Source organism: Carettochelys insculpta, chromosome 5, assembly GCF_033958435.1.
Source record: "Carettochelys insculpta isolate YL-2023 chromosome 5, ASM3395843v1, whole genome shotgun sequence".
NCBI classification, from domain to species: Eukaryota; Metazoa; Chordata; order Testudines; family Carettochelyidae; genus Carettochelys; species Carettochelys insculpta.
In genome coordinates this window covers 90006265-90026903 of record NC_134141.1, presented here as the reverse complement: position 1 = coordinate 90026903, position 20639 = coordinate 90006265, and the positions used below count along the sequence as shown (strand labels likewise).

The window sequence follows — 20639 nt, the reverse complement described above, 5'->3', positions numbered from 1 at the left end:
TTTAGCCCCACTGTGCTGTTAGTGCCCCAGATCCCGTGGGTTAACTGCAAGAATTATTTGAGTATGAGTCTTAGAAAGAGCAAGGGCCTAAAATGGCTGTTTTAATTATATACACAAATTTTATCTGTGGAACTTATTAAAGCAGTAAAGCATCAAGATTCACAGAATTGCTGCCCTATAATATTGTAACCACTCTCATCGAGCATCAGGGTTTGGGGGCTTGATCCTACAGCACTGAGAGACCTCAGCTCAAACTGGTTTCTTTTACCAGTGTTGGGCCCAGTGGCATAACTGCCTCTTGGCTCTGTTTCACGTAGCCTTCTGGAATAAGCAGTGCGTGTTGCCCCTCTTTTCCTGGCCTGTTCAGTTTCCTGTCTAGGCGAGGCTGGGGAGCCCTCAGAGGTAGATTTGGCACCAGACTCAGCATGGCTTTCTGACTGAATTCCATACTGGTGTAGTCACTCAGGAGAGTTGCCCTCATGCCAGAGCTGGCTTTTTCAGTTGCTTTTTCTGGAATTTTCAAAACACTTGGAGAGGTGTCTGGGCAACCACCAGCTCTTTCAGAATGGACTGCATCACACTCCCGGATGTCTTCTAGGGCCTCAGTAAAGGGCTTCAGCTCCAAAGAGGCTTCTGAATCCTGTTCAATCACCTGAATGTTGATGGTATCATTGTCTGTTGGCACTGGAAGCAACGGCCTTGAAGTGGGTCCTTGGCTAGCCTACAAAACCAGATAGGATGGAAAGAAGAAAAAATCATTGAGTGTTAGGGTAAACTTGTGATCTGAAAATAAATAATTTACTAATATTAAACAATAGAAAAAGTCAGGAAATGGTTGGGCTGGCCACAGCTATTACTTTCTTCTTTTAATCTAGCTGGCCAGGCAATTTCATTTAGTCTTTAAATTCCATTGACAATGCACATTGGTAGCAGGAACATAATTAAGGAAATAAATATTTCTGCCCAAAAAAGACCATATTCTCTGCCCCTCATGGTTAAAGTGAGGTGAGGGTATCACAATCAATAAAATGGAAATTTCAGGATGGTCTGTGCAAAGCCCTGTAATTAATGATATGTGTGATTCACGTATTGCTAACAACTTAAACAGGTTGGATCGAACAGTGCTATACTGCTTAACTGCCCTTTTGATGTCAGTATGCCTCTGCAGTGACTTCTCTTCACTTTGCTGACACTATGTTCTTCGAGGGAATGACTGGTTTGAAAGGTTTTGTGTATTTTTAGCTGGCTAAACTGCAGAGCACTGTACAATGTAAAGCCAGGAACTCCCTGCGACTACTGAGCCATACTAGCCATCAGAAAACACACATAGTGGAAAGGCTTTTCATAGTCCATAACCAGTATCCTTCCTTCCTGGTTACGCTGCTTTGTTTTTTTGCATTATCAGTCTTAAATTGCAGACTGGCTGTCATTTTCTCTGATGCACCAGTAACTGTTACAATCTTCAGTTAGTTTAAGGTTGTCATTGATGACCTGAGAAGTTAGACTTCATTCTTTCTGACTCCAGTTCTTGAGCTGAAGCATGACAGCTACTTCATCCCAATCACCCAGCCAAGACTTAACTTTCCATGAAATTTCACCAGCCTTTACCAGGGTTGGTAGCAGGCTCAGCAGACACCTCAGCACATTCAAAAATTGGCTCTGTTTTGAATAAAGGTGTGTGTATGTGCATTTTTGTGGGACCTACCAAAGCTACAAGATTTCTGCATCTCTGTAAACTGAGATTGCAGATCCAGCCACTGATGACATTTACTGAATATTCTGACATCCACCAGTGGTGACAATAGGGATAACTGGTGTAACACCCTACCTAAAGAATCCAGAATAAGCTTTCCCAGATTCCTGACTGAAGGATGCACTAACATAAGACAAAGAAGTATGAGTTGCATCTGAATCGCCCTTATGCCTGCAGGTTGATGAACTCGTGTGGAATTTTGCTTAAGTACAGGACAAGTGTCCTGTCTGAATCTATTGACTTCATTGGCAATATGCACGAGAGAGATACAGATAAAAGACAGTCTGAAAAGCAGTGAGAACAGCCTTCAGATTTCTCTTGTTAGGCAAGAGAATGTTATGCAGTTAAACTGAAAGGCAAACTTAAAAGTGATACAAATAAATGTTTTGTTTTGTTTTGTTTTTTTACCGCATGGCATAGTAAATCTATAGAACTCATTGCTACACAAGACCACTGAGTTTGTCTACCAAGAGTTTTAAAAGGATTAGATATTATATGGATCCCATATAACATGATTTTTGTAACCTTACAAAAATAAGGGGTATTAAATCTGCCCATAATTGCCCATTAAAGTGATTCTGGCACCTTCCTCTGAAGAATCTGGTCTATGCACTTATAGGAGACTGGATTGCGAGGATCACTGATACGATCACTTATGGAAGTTCTTGTGTTCCTATTCTTTGTATGTTCTCTGTTGGTGAGGAATTTATTACTGCTGCAGCTATTACAAAGTTCAGTGCTTTGATTCAGGAAGTCCTACAATTTTTCTTCGACTGTGATATCTGGTATTCCAGCTGAGTTTACAGCAGAAATTTTCAGTAGGTAAGTTTAATCTTATGCTTGACCTCCTTCATGTCCTTTAGGAGTTTACTGCAGATTTATTTGACAGTATTCATTCTTGAATTGAAGCAATGTTGTGAGTGTTCTGACTATTTCCCTGAGGGAACCAGCTTCTATTCAACAACCTCTCAATGCTCACTGGTGGATGTGGGTGCATCTATCACATTTCATTGCCCGTTGCTAATGTCAGCTTACCACTAGGCCTCCAGAAGTAGCTACCTTGATACTGTGCTGCCTACTCACTCTGAACCCTCTTCCTATCTCCCCAACCCCCCCCAAACCTTTATGCGTCATCTGTTAACGATTATTTCTATTTCAGCCATGTTGTCAGCACAGTGATATTTCTTACAGTATCAGTGTAACTGACTTGATTTAATTCCACAGCTTTTCTCTCTGCTGTGTGTAAAGCATACAGTTGGTATGGAGCCATGGTGTTATTTTCCCCCCTCCAAATACCTATTATGGAGCAACATGCATAACTTCTCTGTACCGGTCTTCCGTCTGCAAAATGCAATCACAACATCTTCCACCTATGTCTTGGATACTTTGAGCTGACTTCATGTGGGCAATTATTATTACTCTAAGTTTTTGTCCATCTAGATCCCTCTGTAGGCACACCCTTGAGCCTTGCAGGTTTGATCTGATTCTTTTGGATTGCCATGCCAATTGGAGCCACACACATGGCCCGTATGACCTTGCACGTGCATTATGTGGAAACATTAATGTGAGTGAAGCACAAATCAAAATTGCGCTTCTCGAGGGTTAACTGCGTGTTGGCTGCTCACCACAGGACACCGCGGTGTGCCAAATAAGACTCTGGCACTACATGCAGCTCTTGGAGGCTTTAAATGTGGCTCCTCAGAGCTACACATGGGGCGTACCCTCCGCCCACTCCGCGCACATGTCCCACTACTTGGTAGGACAGGCGGGTAGCAGCAGTGGCTCCTGCGGCTCCTGGGCCCGGCACAGCTCCTGTGGCCTCAGCCCAGAGCTGAGAGGTTCCTGTGACATCGGCACGGCTCCTGCGGCCCTGGCATGGCCCCAGTGGCCCTGGCGTCAGTGGCAGAAGCTCCAGTGAGTTGCCAGCACATTCAGTTAGAGTAGGAATGGGCTGGAGGTGCCCGGCTCTGTGGGAAGGGGAGGGCATTCAATTAGAGCAGGTGGTGGGACTGGGGCTACCTAGTTCTGAGAGAGGGGGAAAATTTATTTAGAGCGGGTGTGGGTGTGTGGTGAATCTGCAAAGACAAGAGCCACCGGTGTGGTGGTCCCTTAATTGCTACTGGATTCCATGGGAATAGATAGAGCAACCCCAAGTAGCCAAAAGTGTCCTGAAGGTGAAGTTGGTGAATCACTGGCTCCAGAATCAGACAGCTGAACCCTGTTCCTTTGTGTTGCAGCTGTGAATTTGGTTCAAAATATTTTATCTAACTTTCATTTAGCTGGAGATTCTGTTAAATGAACAATTTCAGATTCATGTGAGCTTTCACATCTGGGATAACTCAAGAAGCCATCAATCCGAGTGATTATTTACTCTTATTTATCGAAATTTGTATAAATAAATGTTTCTTTTCCCCCTGTGAGATACTTCATCATTTTGTGTAGGTTTTTCACACATTTGGCTTAATGCATGTTGCATAGTATTTCTGGGGGGGAAAAAAATCTATAAAACCCTTTTGCAAAGGCATAGGAAAATCCCCTAGAAAAGCCTGACCCTATCTTCCCAATACCACCACAGCAACTGCTAAATCTTTAATGATGTATATTTACCAAGCACAATTAAAAAGAGAAGAAGCTAGTACTCTGTGCTGCAATAATTCACTGAAAGAGCCAATTCATCAGCACTTCTCATACCAGTGGAATGATTCTTGCCACATCTTGGATAGCACTGCTGTTTCTTGGATTTGGTACTGTTGGCCAACAGAATTTTCTTGTCCTGGAAAGACATGTTTTTTAAACTGAGGTTCCAAATCAATGACTGAGCCTTCATATACTTCTACTTTCATCATAAGTCATATGTGTAGTTGATCAGTATTTTCATGGCACATCAGATCTGGATGTCTTATAGCAGCTATTAATAACACACAGGCACAACTTGGCAATCCAAAACAATAGTCCATTTTTTCACGGTAAATTACTGAGTTACTGGTGCACAGTTATTTAGTATTGTGGATAAGAGCTATGTAAGTTATCAGAATGTGACTCTCTTCCCATATCTACTGCATATCAGCCTTTTCTTCCTTTTAATCCACCACTATTTCATATCTCCTCCAACCCTCCTTTGTTCCGTGGAGGTTTAGTTTGGCCTGCCAGTAGCAAATTATAGATAGGTTTCTATTTAGAAATCTGCCTGTCCCCCAAAAAGAAGCACCTGCTTTTGCCTCATGACAGAGGAGGACCTGTGGACTAGAAGGCAGAATATTGTGGCATATTACCCCTTGGTTAGGACTCTGACACAATGGGAGATCTGCCTTTTGGGACTGAAGGATCACTAATGGCATGTAGTAAATTAGCTGTAGTGAAATAGACATTTCCCTATAACAGACCTGATAGAATTTGAATTTTATATCTGCATTTCCAGGGTTCAGCTAGTCTTTCCGCTTCTGTGCTTAAATTCTTTGAGGATTCATGTGGGAGAGAAATAGTGGTGTTTTCTCAAGGTAAAGCCAAATTCATGAGCCTCATTGAAATTAGTTTCAGCTGAGTGCCTTCACCTCTGAGTGGTTTGTAATCTTGAACTGAATTTGGGATCTCAGAAATAAACATTCAAAAGCCCTAGTAAGCTATCCAGCTCAAACTCTGGGTAACTTAGCCATAAATGTGTTGAGACTTGGCCTCCAGGCTTACAAGAAATCAGATAGTATTTGATGGTTAAACAGAGGAGCAGCTGGGGAAAGCTGATACAGGTTAATATAAAATAAAAGCTACTGGAAAATGGAAATATACACACCACAGGCTTTGCTGGGCCTTTAAAAGGACAGAAGCTCAGTTTCACCTGTGTCATACTTGGCTTACCTTCCCCAGATGGTGGAAATGAGTGCTGAAGTGAAGTGGTAGGCCTGCTTGTGTGTGTGAGAGAGAAAATCAGCTTTTCGGGGGGGGGACTTTATTAGGAAGGGTCCTGAAGTGGATGCTCCATGGAAGAGCAGAAAGAGTCCATGGAAATGGGCCTGTGAGCTGTAGTAAGTAGGAAGGCAGCTAGCAAGTACTGAAAGCAGGTGGAAAGGGTGCTGGGAAGAAAACCACATAGCCTGGGACCACAGGGCAGCCAGCCCAGGTGTTCTGGGTTCCTAAGGCAGCGCATCTGTGGTGGGAGTTGGGTGTGGGTTCTGCCTATGCTGCCACCAAGTGAGGGGCCCACAGAGAGTCCAAACATTAAAGAAAATCAGGAATTACTTTTTTTTTAAAGCTGCCACCTGGTGAGGTGATGCAGTGAAACCTGTAATTGAAGGGAGGATGAAAGGACAGATTAGCACCCAGAAAGGCTACAGCTGAGCTCAGGAGAAGAGTAACAGTGAGAGTGTGATGTGGAAGAGTAGATGAATCCTTGAAAGAAGGGCTGTAGCAGCTGAATCTGGCATGGAAGGGGTGACCTTCTGATTTGACCAGAAGGCCAAGGCTGAAAGAAACATCACAAAGCAAGGGGAAACTGAGGTAAAGACAAGCACAGAGCCAAACTGGATAAGTCTCTATTACAGCCTTTGAGTGTCATCATCCTTCCCATCCCAATCTTCATAGTTCAGCCTAGATTTATGCTTCTCAGAGCAGGGACTAAGACTATATCTGTTAAGCTCTGGGCAACAGGAGGCTGCAGTTTGGAACTGTCATGACAATAAAGGAGTTCTTGGCAATTATGTTCCAGCAGAGGTAGCAGCAAAATGTGGAAGGAATTTCATACACCGTTTACGTTGGCCTGACTTTGCTCCTACTGAAGTCAGGTAAGTGAAATTAATTTAATCTGGGCACTGTTGAGAATCCCATGGCCTCAATTCTCTCTGTATATGCACTTAGTAGAGTAGTGCTCTGTATGTGTTTTTAGTGACTTATTTTCATATTATCATTGCAATAAGTCAAGACTAGATTGTATGTTGTTGAATGTATAAACACTTGTTGACTCTGTTCTCATGAGCCTGGGGGTTTCTTGAGGTCACTGACAGAGTTTGATCTGTCTGACTGCTCTCCATTAGATGCACTAAGATCAGTCTAGCCCATGTGACAGAGTCAATTCATTTTCTTAGACCTCCTCCATACCCTCTGCCCACCAAAAAAAATCCTGTCACAGACCGTTGCTTTACTTATTTATTTTTTTTTTCTCATTCAAAGGGTAGGGTCTGGTTTTTGGGCTCTTTTCGCTTCGGAATACTCTACAGTGGAAATCATAATAGGCTTCTGTGACTTGGTGCACACTTTCTTGGTGCCCTGACTCAGTCCTACACAACGTCTGTCACTTCTGGCTATGGAAAGATACTAGCGAGCTGCAAATTCGTTCTGAAAGTAGCAATGAGCCAGAGAGAATGAAGAGTTCCTGTGTGGGTGGAGGGGGCGTGCTGTATGGAGCAGTAGATCAGAACGAATTGTGTCCTGAACCGTATTTGAACTCAGGCTATAATTTTGACATCCTGTCTACTCTAATCACTTATCAATCACATTAGATCACAATAACAGAAGTAGTTAAAGCATGAAAAGGGAGATGGGGCAGGGTTCCATTATAGTTAGCTATGACAGGTTTTGCATTAGTAGACTACTAGGGCATTGTCAGCGACACACCAGTAGTTTATTAATAAACCAGTCCTGGTTTAGGATTATTGAAGTATAGCACCTTCAGTTTACATTGTGTACAAATAAAATGTTAAAAAGACAGTCTTCTGAGGGAAGGGATGCTTTGCAATATCCTTCCTCTATGGAAAGTAGTTCCTCACAAAATGGGAGGGAAAAAAGACATGCTCTCATCTCAACAAGGCTGTGTTTACACTACAAAAATAACTTTGAAGTAGAGCACTACTCAGTTCCCAGGAACGAAGTAAGGACTCTGAAGCTGAGCCCCCTACTTTGAAGTTAACTTGTGTGTAGACTCTCTGATGGCTACTTTGAAGTTACATCCTAGTGTAGACGCACCCCAAGTGTCTTGTTATCTCTGTCTTTTTCCCCTTATTCTTTCCTTCTCACCCATTTACTGTAATGGGTGTTGGGGGATGGTATGAGCTCATGTCTCAGCTGTGCACCAATGGGAGCTGATGCACTGCTTGGGCTAGCTGGGCTTTCTAGGTTGTATCAATCAGCATGTGACATTGACCAGTTAATCCGCAGTCTGATTCAATAGTAGAAGGGCCATAGTAATCAAATGGATAATTATTCCTTATTCTGGGGACAGTAGGAAGCTTTATAAACTTATCCCATTGATGTCTGAGATTGTTACTGCTATCCCAAAGCCACAAGAATTGAGGAAATTATTTGTATAACCCTGCTTTTTTGCATCTTGTCTCATAAGGGCTTGTCATTTCTAATTTGAAATTAGACCACTTGTGCAAAAATAAGGCAGGACTCAACACTACAGAATGCAAAGTCAATAAAATGTACTTAGGTTGTGCAACAGCCCAGTCAATGTTATCCTCTTACCTTCTTAGCACCAAAGAACAAATGATGGGTAGAAAAAAAATGGTGGATATGATGCCAAGACAAAGGGCAACAACAATGCCTTCAAATACCCCTTTATCTGATGGGAGATAAACAGAAATGAAAATCACTTATGGACCAGGTCTGAGAGACTAGAAAGAGGGAGATCTGTTTGCACAAAGCATAAACCTCATTCCCGTAGCTCGGTATCCCTGTGAACTTAGCCTAAGACAAATCAATATATAACCAATTTCAAGTTTCACACGACTGAAGGATAAATCTGTAAATCCATCAGTTGTGCCCTATGACTACAATCTTGATTCTGCAATCAGCTGATGACCTGCTTACAACAAAAAGGCAGCCATGTCAACTGTGGCTGTCCAACCACATCCCCTACCTTTGTTGGCATCAGTGATTTTTGGGAAAGTGTTGCTAGACGCTTTTCTACCTCATGGGGAGTTGAGTGCTCAGAGAAGCGGCACAAAGACAACTATAGGTAAACAACTAGATAACAAAGTCTGTCTGCACAGCACAGTCAGCAGCATTTTAACTTGGTTACAGGAAAGTAATAATAATATGCTGGCCTATGCTGTGGATGTGGTCAATGCATGAGTGGAAATGTGTATTAACTCAGCTTTGTCTGGGAACAGCCATGAAGCTGGCTGACTTATTTTTTTTTAAATAGTTATTGTATGTTTCTTTCCATTTTTAAGAATGGCTGATGTATTGTTTACCAAAATCCTTTTTCATAACTCTTCATATTTTTAAATGATTAAATGGATTGGGACATGATTGGAAAACTGGGCACTTCAAAATAAAAAACACTGAAATGTATAATTTTTCTGTTTAATTTTTAACCAGCCACCTCAGTAACTGATCATGTTCATTTGACAGTTAGTGCAGATAGAATGTAATATATACTGTGTGTGCTTGGATTACTCACTGATCGTACCTAGTGTGATTCCTGAGCAGCAGGTCAGAGTTTTTAAGGTCAGAAGGGACTAGGAGATCAGGTATGTCACAAGCTGCAGCAACCCACTCAGTTATTCCTATATCAAACCCAATAACCTAGATTAAAAGGATGTATTACAGCCTTCAGGAGACTCAACCTGTACTCTCTGCCTGTGGCATGTTGTAGGCACTGAGGCCTTTGCAATGGCAGGGAATTGATGTGGTGAGGTATATCCAGACTATTCCAGCAACGAATCTGTGCTGCAGAGGAAGCAAATCAAACCAACCCCCTCCCCCACAGTCCCTCTACTAATCTGACCTGGAGAGAAATTCCTTTCTAACTCCAAATCTGGCAGCTCGTGACCCTAAGCATATGAACAAGACTGAGCATGTGAGTAGTCCAAGAAAAGTCTCTATATAACTTCCATGTACTAGCCCACCTTTTGCAGAGTCTTATCTGGGCAGGGACATCTCTGATGCCTCTGAAAAGCAGGGGCGATTGGGTGGGGGAAACAGAGTGGATCAGGGAATGTGGGGAGAAGGTAAATCCTTCCTGACCCCTACAGCTGACCAGCTGAAGTCCTGTAACATTAGCTTTAGGAAAGTAAAACACTAATGAGCAGGGAACCTTTTGGGCCACCAAGTCTAATCTCCCCTTCTCTTCCCCAAGAAACCCAGTCACTAAATCCCATGCAAACCTATTGCAACAGGGTCAGGCCAGCAAACCCTGTTAGGAAGGGCAAAAGGCACCCCAGGATGCAGCTGGAGTTAGGGGAGAAAGGGAAACAGCTGTTTTAACCATGCAGATGATGGCAACAGAGAGGGACTGCAGTCAGGTAACAAGAGCTAGCTGATCCCATGGCCAGCGTGCTGACAGGGCTTTGAAAAGCTGTCCAGTCAGGGAAGGAGGGGAGAGCATGTGAGAGGAGGTGGATGAAGTAGGGAAGCAGCAGAGAGTGAGATAAGAAGAGACAAGACAGACAAAGGCTATGTCTAGATTGCCAAGAACTGTCGGCAAAAGATACACAAATGCCTTACGCAATTTGCATTTCTTTTGCCAACGGTTTTGTTGGGAGAGGCTTTTCTGACATTTGGCCCTGTCCACATGGGGACAAATGTCAGAACCACCCACCATTAAGTCACCCCTCCTTCACAGAATGAGGTGTACAGGGATGTCGATTCAACACACCTGGCTGGCACGTTTTTTCTGGAAGATCTTCAGTCTGGATGTGTTCTGACAAAACTTCTGCCAATAGAAGTTTTGTAGGCAGAAGCCAGCAGTCTAGACATAGTCAAAGAGACCAGAGTGCTGGCAAAAGACCACCGGGGAGGGTGGGAGGAGAAGAGTTCCTGGGCTCCCCTTCTCCAGTGAGTCTGAAAGCTGTGGCTGTGGCTGGGGGGCGGAGAGACTGACTAACCGGCCCAGACTAACTGAGGTGGGTGGAGCCTCAACCCGCCAGCCAGAAGAAGAGGCATGGGACTCTGGCAAGACACAGGGACACCTTACCACACTATCTACTTCATTCCTATAATTAGGTTGTTGGGAGGCTGCTTCTAATGGCATAGAAACATTTGTCTAACTTCCTTCCTAAAACTTGTTCATGCCTGTTATGTGTGCGTTTCATGTGAAAGCTGACTTTACCCAATGAACCATTTGTTTGCAGGGGAAACTTAGCTCATGTAGCATTTCAGGCTGCTTCATCAAGGCCTTGGGTGTGTAGGTTTTGTGTTGTTCCCCCCCCCCCCCCAACTGTACAAAAAATGATTAGAATGAACTAATAGGCCTCCCTCATTGCTTTCTGCTGAAGAGAGTTCATGGGAGTCTGTTTACCCCTCTTTCAGGTCAAAAAGCCATAGGGATGTCCTTTTTCTTGTTCTACTGCTCAGATTCAGAGGTGGTTCTACTTGTGACTAATATTACCCAGTGCTAAGGTTTCGCAATCACATTTTCCTCCCCCCCGACCCACCACCATGCAGTTGTTTATACCATGGATCAAAGCAGCACATTCAAAAAAAGAATTTCACAGTACCATATTTCAAAGTAGTGAAAAACTGTGAATAGCTCTGGGCTCCTTCTCCTGCACCGGTGATTCCTGAAATCTGCACTCTATAGGTAGTTTTTTCTTTAAGTCCTGTTAGCAGGTAGCAGGTGGTAGAAGAATTGACAGCAACTGCTGCAACACAAGAGGAGAAGGGGACAGCAAAAGTACAACATTAGCACCAAATTCAGGCTGTGTATAGGAACAAGTCCATTAAGCTGTAGCTGAGAAGATGCCCAACTTTCATGCCCTCATCCCAAACCTGTGGGAAGCCATACTCTGCAGATGTTGTAATATTGTTGCCAAAGGAGGCAGCGCTTTATGGTGGATGCTGAGATTGGGACACATCACACATCCTCTTATTTTGAAATTACTCAGTGTCCTGGACCAAGGAATCTCAGTGTAGCCATTGAGGATGGTGTGCCATAAACGTCCAGTATTGGTATCTAACCCAAGATCTCCAGAAGTAAAGCATGAGCCTCTACCACTTGAGCGATCCTTAGAGGACAGTTGCAGTAAACTTGTATATCCTGTAGCATAGGAGGGGGTATAAAAACACACTGACAGTGAGTTTTATGTGTACCCACAGTGTTGTGGCAATCAAAACAAGGATTTACCTGAATGTTATTGCCTAATCATTGTGCGTGTACATCTGCATCATGTGATTAGGCCCTGAATTTGACCTCTAATGTAAGAAGGCAGAGTCAGAGGAGCTTGTAGATGCCCGGTAACTCTCAAAACCGGTCATAGTAAAAATTTAAACTTAGGCTCCACTTGTAGGTATTGGTGTGGTATGTTCAGCTCCACAGCTGTATTTTGATCTGGTTTAGTTCAAAACTGGTTCCTCTATTAAGGTGCTGCGGATAATATTGCTGTCATCAGAACAACTTCAGTAATAATGCAACTGTGCCCTTTCATTTATAGAATGCTGCTGTACATTCAGACACTCTTGATATGAGCGTTGTAATGTTAAAGAAAATTGTCTATTTTCTGAAAGCAGAAGGTGTGACCATAATGCTGAGTGAGGCAAAGTGTCTGAGAAATGATGCTTATAAACATTCTTCGTTTCTGGAAAACGCAATAATCATCTCTCAGGTTAACTCATGTTGCAGCAACTTGAATTGTCGCTCTGTTTCAAGCAGTTGTCCCAACTCTCTCTGCACACAAAAAACAAACAATCCTGGGATTTTTTCCCCCAAAATAGTAAAAATTTAAAGCAGGCATCTGGGGTGAAATGTGAGTTTAAGTTGCTTAGACTCTTGCTTTTTGCTTTTTAACTAGGATTTCACACAGCATGTTTTACTGTTTTCAAATGGTCCATTGTGTCCATCATATATTTTTTTTGAGTCCTAGAAAACAACTGCTTTTCTATTTTGGGGAAATATGTCTTCTCTCTTGATACAAAGACTGCATTAGCCCTGAAACTTAAAGATCAAAACCTCAATGTGTTGTAACTTTCAGCGTAGAATCCTTCCGTGACAGACATGGGCAAGGATATCTATCAAAAGAGAATCTGTTGTAACTTTTTTATATGAGCTCATGTAAAATAGTCAGCCCTTTGTTCATTAGCATCTAACTGTTCAATAAATATTTTGTTATTAATATAGCGCCTTCAGGAACCAGCTTAAAACTATGTTCTTTTGGAGCTGGCAACAACAGATCACTTACCTAATCTGTTTTTTAATATGAACAGGAAACTATTAAAATTGTTTCGTTGTAATCTAATAAAATCACTATCTTTGACCTCCAGTAGAAATGTTCAGAAGCAAGTTTGGCTGAGTCATAATGCAACACAGAAACAGTGTGAATTGTCACAATCCCTTTTGCTATATGGTAAATATGCTGACAGCATTTCCTTCCTTTCAGTATTTAGTAGAAATTGCTGCTATGGTTTTGGCAGCAGGAGTTTTAAGAGGCTTTGAAGATTTTATTTAGCCTGGTAGATTTTAGTGTCATACAAGTGGTTGAAGCTTTGATGGCAATTTGTTCATTTTGTAAATTAAAACAAATTGCGCTGAACAGGAGGTAAATGGTGTACTTTTGAACAGATGTGCTTAACTGAAGATGTGCTGAGTGTCTCTTTCATGGCCTAAATTTATCTAATTTTGGCCACCTGTTGTGATGCTGACCCTTAATCTTTTAAAAATAAATTGAGAGCTTACCCTATAATCAGGTGCTGTCTCGGGATTGTGTAACCTTGCTAGACTGTTATAACGTTCCTCCCCGCTCCCCACACACAGCGGTAGCAGTGTTGCTTTTGTCTTATGATGATGAGAGATGGTGACTTACCAAGAGAAAGATTCTTCATTGTGTCTGTGTAGTTGATTCTGTATCCCTGCAGAAAGCCCAAACAGTCTTCTGCAGGTACCTCAGTCCATTTCACAAAAGCAGAATGCTTCTTGATATTTGAAATTGTCACAGTAGCTGGACCTATCCTAGGAACTGAAGCGTCGGGTGATTTTAAAGATAGATAAATCATACTGATCACTGTTTCTGTAATGCAATGTGCTGCAGGCTAATCCATACGTACAAACTGGCCACTGAGTAGGAAGCACCTCCCTAACTTGCAGAGGGGCACAAAGATACTGGTAGAGGAGGGAAAGCAAAAATTACATACAGGGAGTGTCTGAGTCTTGCCTAAAGCAATCTCAAAGAAGGTAGAGACATCCAGCTGCCGTGGATGAAATTGCTAAGGATAGCCTTACTCACCCTATAGTCACAATGGCATGAAGGGTGGTGCTAGTCAGAGTGTGAGTAAGGGTATAGAACTTGGCCACAACTCAAACACACTGCAAGAAGGGACAAAATCCCTGCTCCATTGTCTTCACAACTCTGCCATGGATTGTAATAATTACCCCATCATCTCTGCGGACCTGTCCCTAGCAAGCAACATCGCATTCACTCGCGCACACAGCCAGCACATCACAACTTGGTCTGCAGCATGACTGAGAGGATATTAGTGTTCTATTACAGCCCACTGAAGATGGGATAGGAGACAAATTGGAGGGGAATAAACAAAATGAAGATTTTTCTAGGAAATACCTCCTTGAACTGAGTAGAAGTGGGTCACTCCAAATGTCCTCTCATGTTTCATGAAACTTTCGCATTCACATTTGTTAGATGCATGCACCATTAGTTTGTACAGTTTGTATGGTTGTAACCCATCTGGAAAACAATCAAGCTGAAATTAGTGTTTGCTGAATAGTTGCAAGTATGGTGTGTATGGGAACTGCAGCACCACAAAGTTTTTCTGTATTAACCCCTCAGTGAGGTCTAATAATTCCAGGTCTTCATGTTGAGTCCAAATGTACACTTTCTCCAGTTGGTGTCCTCGACCATCACCACGCAACCTGCATATTGGATTTTTTTCATAATTAAAATGACAGCCGTAATACATTATAGTTTGTAAAGTATGCCAAGTTGGCTTCTAGTCTAACGGTTGTACAGATGGAGCTACAGGGTGGAAAATGGAAAATAAAATAGCTCAAGGCCTCTTGGCTCAATTGTGTATTCCCCACATCCTCCGTCTGGCAAACAGGGATACACCTGTCGTAAGAGGATCCATGAAAATAATAGGGGATGAATTATTGGTACAATTTCAGTTGTGACCCTTGGGTCAAATTTCCTCCAATGTACACTGAGTCTAATCCTGGTTACCTGTATGATCTCAAGCAATATACAGAAGGCAGGTCCTATAAAATGTTCCTGAACAGTAGCTCTTCGCACATAACTCAAATATGCTGTCTAATAAGCTTCAAATTGTTGCTGTGACTTTACAGGGACAAGTTTGGGGAAAGGGCTGATAAGTCATCTGCTAGGCAGCTTTTGCCACAGTATTAGGTTTAACTAGCTGTGGGAAATATTGTCACCCTTATCTTGTTGCTGGCTTGTAGTCCATAAGCTCATATCCTGGGTTTGTTGAGAGAGGATACCATACATAGGCTGTGTTGACACAGCAGCATTTCTTTGCTGAGCATGACAAGTAGGTTTCCCAGGGAGGACTGAAATTCCCATGTACTTCCACTATGATTGTGGCTGCTGAGTGCTCGCCACAGTGACTCCCATTTACACAGAATAAAGAAGAGTAAAGGTGTGAGAGAGGATCTTCACCTGGCCCACGGGTATGAAAAGTGCAAGTGCAAAAGGCATGTTTCCCATCAAATAACTGGACGATCTGTGAAAGAAAGTTGATTTGTTACCTAGTGTGAAATTGCCTGTTGGCTTAGTTATGATTTTCATTTGCATATCTTCTTTACCAGTGCCCCAATCGACCACAAAACACTTTGTCTTATATTCTGGAGTCCAGGAGACAACACTTTGGTTTCCCTGTGAAATGACTGTGATTTGTCCAGGCAAAACTGGGGAGAGACAAAAATTTATAGATCAATAAATAGGAAAGCAAATATTCAAAACAATATTAGGGTGAATTCAGCATCCTGTGGCATGTCATGGTGACTGTGTGGGTAGTAAGGCTTAATGAACTCTAATCACCAGTAAAAAATGTTTTGAAGCTTGTCTAGTGCTCTGCGCTGCCCTAGGGGAAACCTATGTTTGATTCCTGGGCATTGCTTTTTCCTCCTCGCAACCAGCAATGGGAGGTTGAAAATATTCAAGCCTTCGGCAGGATGAAGCACCTCAACCTAACCCATTCCCTTCCCTAGCGAAGTCAGCAGTAGTATTAAATGTTGTGCTGCTATGTAAGATAACTTTAAGGCACTGGAGGGTTTTGCTGACAAAACACCACAGTGTCCACATTACAAGTGCGTTCTGTCGACAGCAAATTGACAGAATACGGCACTTTGATCGACAGCATTCTGCCATTCCCCTATGGGGCAGAACACCTCTCTTGACAGATCTATTGACAGAAAGTCAGTCTGGAAGTTGTGAAGAGCCTTCTGTCAATAGAAAAGTCCTCCAGGGTGCTGGGTAGGTGCCCCGGGGGTGGGCTGGGGGGCTCCCTGTCCACAGAAATCAGTGTTCTATGGTCCCTGCCTCCAGCCATTCTTAATGCTGCAGGGAGCCACAGAAACCCCATGGCAGAAAGCTGAGAGTGTGGAAGCAGCATGCTGCTGTTCAGCATGAACTCGGAGCCACTCTTGACAACAGAGCTGGGTGAGATGGCAGAGAGCCAGGCCCCTCATGACCCTCTGGCCTTCCAGGGAGCAGGCTGAGGGGTCCCAGGAGCCATCCTAGAGCAAAAAACATCAAGTCCCTCCTGGACCAGGCCCAAGATCCAGGCCGTCCTGGATATGTGGGGCAAGGAACATGCCCTCCTCGGGCAAGGGGAGGAATAAATGCCCCAGCCTACACCTGGCTGGCCACCAGCCTGGTGTCACAGGGCCACCGTGCCTGCACCATGGAGCAGGTTCAGGCAAAAGTTAAAGAAATTAGGCAGGGCTACGCTGGGGGTCCGCAATGCAAGATGCAGCTCAGGGTCAGGACTGGCCACCTGCCCCTACTAGAGGGAGCTCCACCACCTCCTGGGGGGGGCGATGATACCTCCACAGCACCTGCCTCCATGGACACCATGGAGGAGCTCCCCCACCCTCGCAATGAGAGGCTGAGGAGGAGGAAGACCAGGAGCACCCCAGGACCCAATACCCCACTGGAGGGGGAGGCAGACATGGGGTTCAAGGCCAGTGGCAGCACCCTGGTCATCACCCTGGACCAGGTCCCTCCAGTCAGGCCACCTTCAGGGCACGCTCAGAGTTGACTGAGGGTCCCTCTGGTAAGTACCTTGCATGTCACACACCCCAGGGCGCGGGGGCAGGTGCAGTTGGAGGTGTGCTGTGAGCCTCACCAGGCTGGTTTGGGTGGGACCTTGTGCTGCTGGCCCAGCATGTGCAACCACGTGCAAGGCAGCATGTCTCACCCAGACCCATCAGATAGCCCCTGGGGATTGGTGCCAGCCTCACAGGAGCCCGGATGAGCTCCAAGCCCTGGGGCTGGGGCCTGGGGACTGCCAGCCCCTGCCACAGCTGGAAGCAGGCTGGCCACACGGGCACTGGCCTGACCTCAGACACACCAAGGAGTGTGACTCCTGGCATGCGGGCATGCCCACCAGGGAGGGTCAGCATCTGTTCCCGTGGATAGTGCTGTGAGCAGAGGTGTGTGTGTGTGTGTGTGTGTGTACACGTACGGGTGGTGGGCTGGGAGGGCCAGGCTGCATCCTGCTCACCCACCACTCATGTGGAGACCCACTCTGTGGCTGGACACGCCCCCTTGGCTACTAGCCCATCTGGACTGGTCATCCCAGTCCCCCCAACGCTATGGAGTCCCCGTGCAGCGGGGCCCACTGTGCAGGCCACACAAGCCTGTGCTCCTGCGTCCCTTGGCCTGGGGGATTTTGGTTGCTGCTCACAGTGGGCGGGGGCAGGGCCTCGGGCTGCATTGTGTGAATGACTCAGCATCTTCCCTCCTTGCTTTCCTTACAGCTGGACCCGCACCAAGTGAGGGATGAGCCATCTCCTCCCTGGCACCAGAGTGAGCTGGCACCCTCCCACTGAGAGGGTGGGCCCGCAGCAAGCTGGCATGTCACTGGGTGAACAAGGACCTCCAGGAGGCAGCAGTGTGGGCCCTCTGGAGGCTGACCAACCTCCTCCAGTGGTGGCTGCAGGATGACCAGGAGTAGTGGACACAGGACCGGGAGTGGCAGTCGTGGGCCTGGGACCAACTGATGTCTCACTTTGATGCCACCAGTAGCGTCTGGTGGCACCTGTTGGCCCAGCCACCCATAGCTGCCACTCGCCCTCCATCCCTGCTCCTTCCGGCCATCCTGCAGGGTGTCCTGGACCTCCTGCAATAGCCAAGGGCCGTGTCTGCCCCCGCTCGCTCCCCTTGCTAACCGAGACCCCACCACAGCCCCACCACCTTCCTGTGCTCCCAGCCTCAGCCCTGCCCCAATGGGGACCCCGAACCTGCGGTTGCAAGGGGTCCCAAGGCTGATGCTACTTGAGGTCCTGCTCACCTGTGGGGTCATGGCCCTCCATTCCCTCCATGGATTGCCCCCCCACCCCTGTCCCAGGCTTCCCCACTGTAGATACTTCACTGTTTGTGCACCTTGTAAATAGTTTATTTTCAAACTGTTTATCTTTGAGTAAAAAACTTATTTGAATACCACCCGCATTCTTCTTTGTTGGGGAGCTGTGAGGGGGTGAAGGGAGGGGTTATGGTGGGGACTGGGTAGGCTTGTGGGCCTGAGGCCCTCACTGGGAGTGCACGGGGTGGGTCATTGGGATCGATTGGCAAAGCTCTCCCTTAGGGCCTCGTGGATCCACAGCCTGTCCATACGGGCTCGGCAGATGGGAGCTGCACCTGTCTGTTTGTAGCCACAGGCAGCATCCGCCACCCTGGGAGGAAAGACTCCTGCTTCCTGTCTACTGTGTAGTGCAGGGCACAGCATGCGGCCATAACTCAAGGTATGTTGTGCTCCCCACATCCAGGTGGGTGAGCAGGCACCAGAAGTGTTCCTTCAGGTAGCCAAAGGTGAATTTGGCCTGCATCCATGCCCGGTGGAGTTGGGCATTGAGGCAGTCTTGGCTTGGGTCCAGCTGCCCAGTGTAGGGCTTCATAAGCCAGGTTATGAGGAGATAGGTGGCATCTCCCATAATGCACAGTTGCACGTGCACATCCCCAACCACCAGCTTCTGCTTGGGAGATGAAGGTGCCCATCTCTATCCTCCAGCACAGGCCAGAGTTGTGGAACACCCACATGTCATGTGGCTGGCCTGACCACCCAAAGGACATGTCAAGGAACCGTCCACGGTAGTTGACCAGGGCTTGCAGCATGATGGAGAAATAATCCTTGTGGTTGATGTACTTGGCCGCATTGTGGTCTGGGGTATGGATGGGGATGTGGGTCCTGTCTATAGCTTCAAAGCAGCTGGGGGCACCCCAGGACAGTGGATCCATCCATGACTGTGTCCATGTCTGTGAGACAGCTGACCCTCCACAGCAGGAGCATGTTGATGGCCCTCACAGCTTGCAGCGGGACATGTGACTGAGCGAGGGAGCCCCTGAGCCCAGGGGTGGTTCTCCTGCCCCCTCCCATCTTCTCCCGCTGAGATCTCCAGGAGCCCCTGCCCCCCACTGTGAAGCCACTGTCCCCAGCAGCAGGGCTGTGCAACGGTAGGACAGAATGGTCTCTTGGGGATGGGGCTTCCCACCCCTCCCATCCTGACCCCACTCCCCAATGGCCCTCCTTAAGTGGGACATCTACCTCCCTCTGTGCAGGACCTGCAGCCCAAGAGTGCCTTACCTGCATGAGGATGGCCCTGATGGTGGACTTCCACATGCAGATCTGGTTCCCAATTGAGCAGTAGCTGTCAGGGGTGGCAAACATCTATAGGGCGATCCGTTCTCCACAGGAATGGCGGGCTGCAGCCAGGTGCCCAGTCTCCAGGGGGTGGGGGAGAGCCAGGCGCAGAGCTCCAGAAAGGTGTCCTTCTGCATGTGGAATTTCTGGAGCCACTGCTGGCTCCCACTGCCCCATGACAAGCTGCTCCCACCAGTCAGAACTGGTGCTGTGCTTCCAGACCCACCTGAGCACATGGGGGGTGAGCCCAGGTGGGCCCATGTGGCAAGCTAGGGAGTGCACCTCAAAGGTAGTGTCTGGGTCATCCTCCCTGGGGAGGAGGAAGAGGACGGCCATGAGGAGGTTCAGCAGAAGCTGAAGCACCTCTGGGTGTGGCCAGTGCAAGCGCAGGGGCTGCTCTGACTCCATGGCTACCTAGAAAGTGCTGTGCTTCACTCAGTGTGTGAACCCTGCTGTAGCAGCTGTGCTGTCCCTTATGGAGGTAGGCAAGCCTCAGAATGGGCAGGGAATGGGTGTTGAGGGGTGGGCTTTAAGGATGTGTCTCACTGGGTCTCCCAGAAGGCCTTGCCAACCATGCAACCCTGTCTGATGGGGCTTTGGGGGCCATTCTGTCGAGAGTGAGTGAGTCTGGCTGCTCTTTGTCGAGAAAGTGGAACAAAAGAGTGAGCCACTTTCGTGGCTGGCTGCAATCTGTCAACAGAAGTTTTGTTGAAAGATCTCTTCCAACAGTAGCTTCTGTTGACAGATTGTGCTAGTGTAGCCATAGCCTAACTGGACGATAGTATAGTCTCTTAATGATCAAAATTGGCAAGACTTAATAGCTGCTGCTAAGAAGGAAGACTGGCAACTTAAGTCAAGAAATGGCAGAAGATGAAATAGAATTCTCTAGCTGAAAAAAACCAGTAGGAGTGTGGTTATAAGAAAGAATTAGAGTGACAAAACTAGCTCAGAGGAACTGGATCTGAGGAAGGAAGCTTCATGGGAAACAAACTGAAAGCCTATATCATCCCAATGGTGCTTATACTGAGGAATAAGACCCATGCATTAGGGAAAACCAAATGTCTAAGGAAAAGCATGAAATTTAAGTGTGCAAGACTTGGTAAACCAGTGACCATCGATAAGATTAGATAGA

The 20639-nt window shown here is 46.0% G+C and overlaps 1 protein-coding gene across 1 annotated transcript in view; it reads right to left on the bottom strand.

Moving 5' to 3' along the window:
• Positions 1–228: 228 nt before the first annotated feature.
• The window catches only part of LOC142013935 (interleukin-6 receptor subunit beta-like), a 58824-nt gene continuing 38413 nt past the window's right edge, over positions 229–20639 (bottom strand). Inside the window, exons 10-16 of the mRNA XM_074995957.1 lie at positions 15393–15551; positions 14236–14358; positions 13483–13635; positions 11185–11328; positions 8207–8303; positions 4445–4526; positions 229–721 (exon numbers count right to left, since the gene is read on the bottom strand). Coding sequence (XP_074852058.1) covers positions 245–721; positions 4445–4526; positions 8207–8303; positions 11185–11328; positions 13483–13635; positions 14236–14358; positions 15393–15551 — 1235 coding nt within the window. The 3' untranslated portion in view covers positions 229–244. The remainder of the gene's footprint in view (positions 722–4444; positions 4527–8206; positions 8304–11184; positions 11329–13482; positions 13636–14235; positions 14359–15392; positions 15552–20639) is intronic.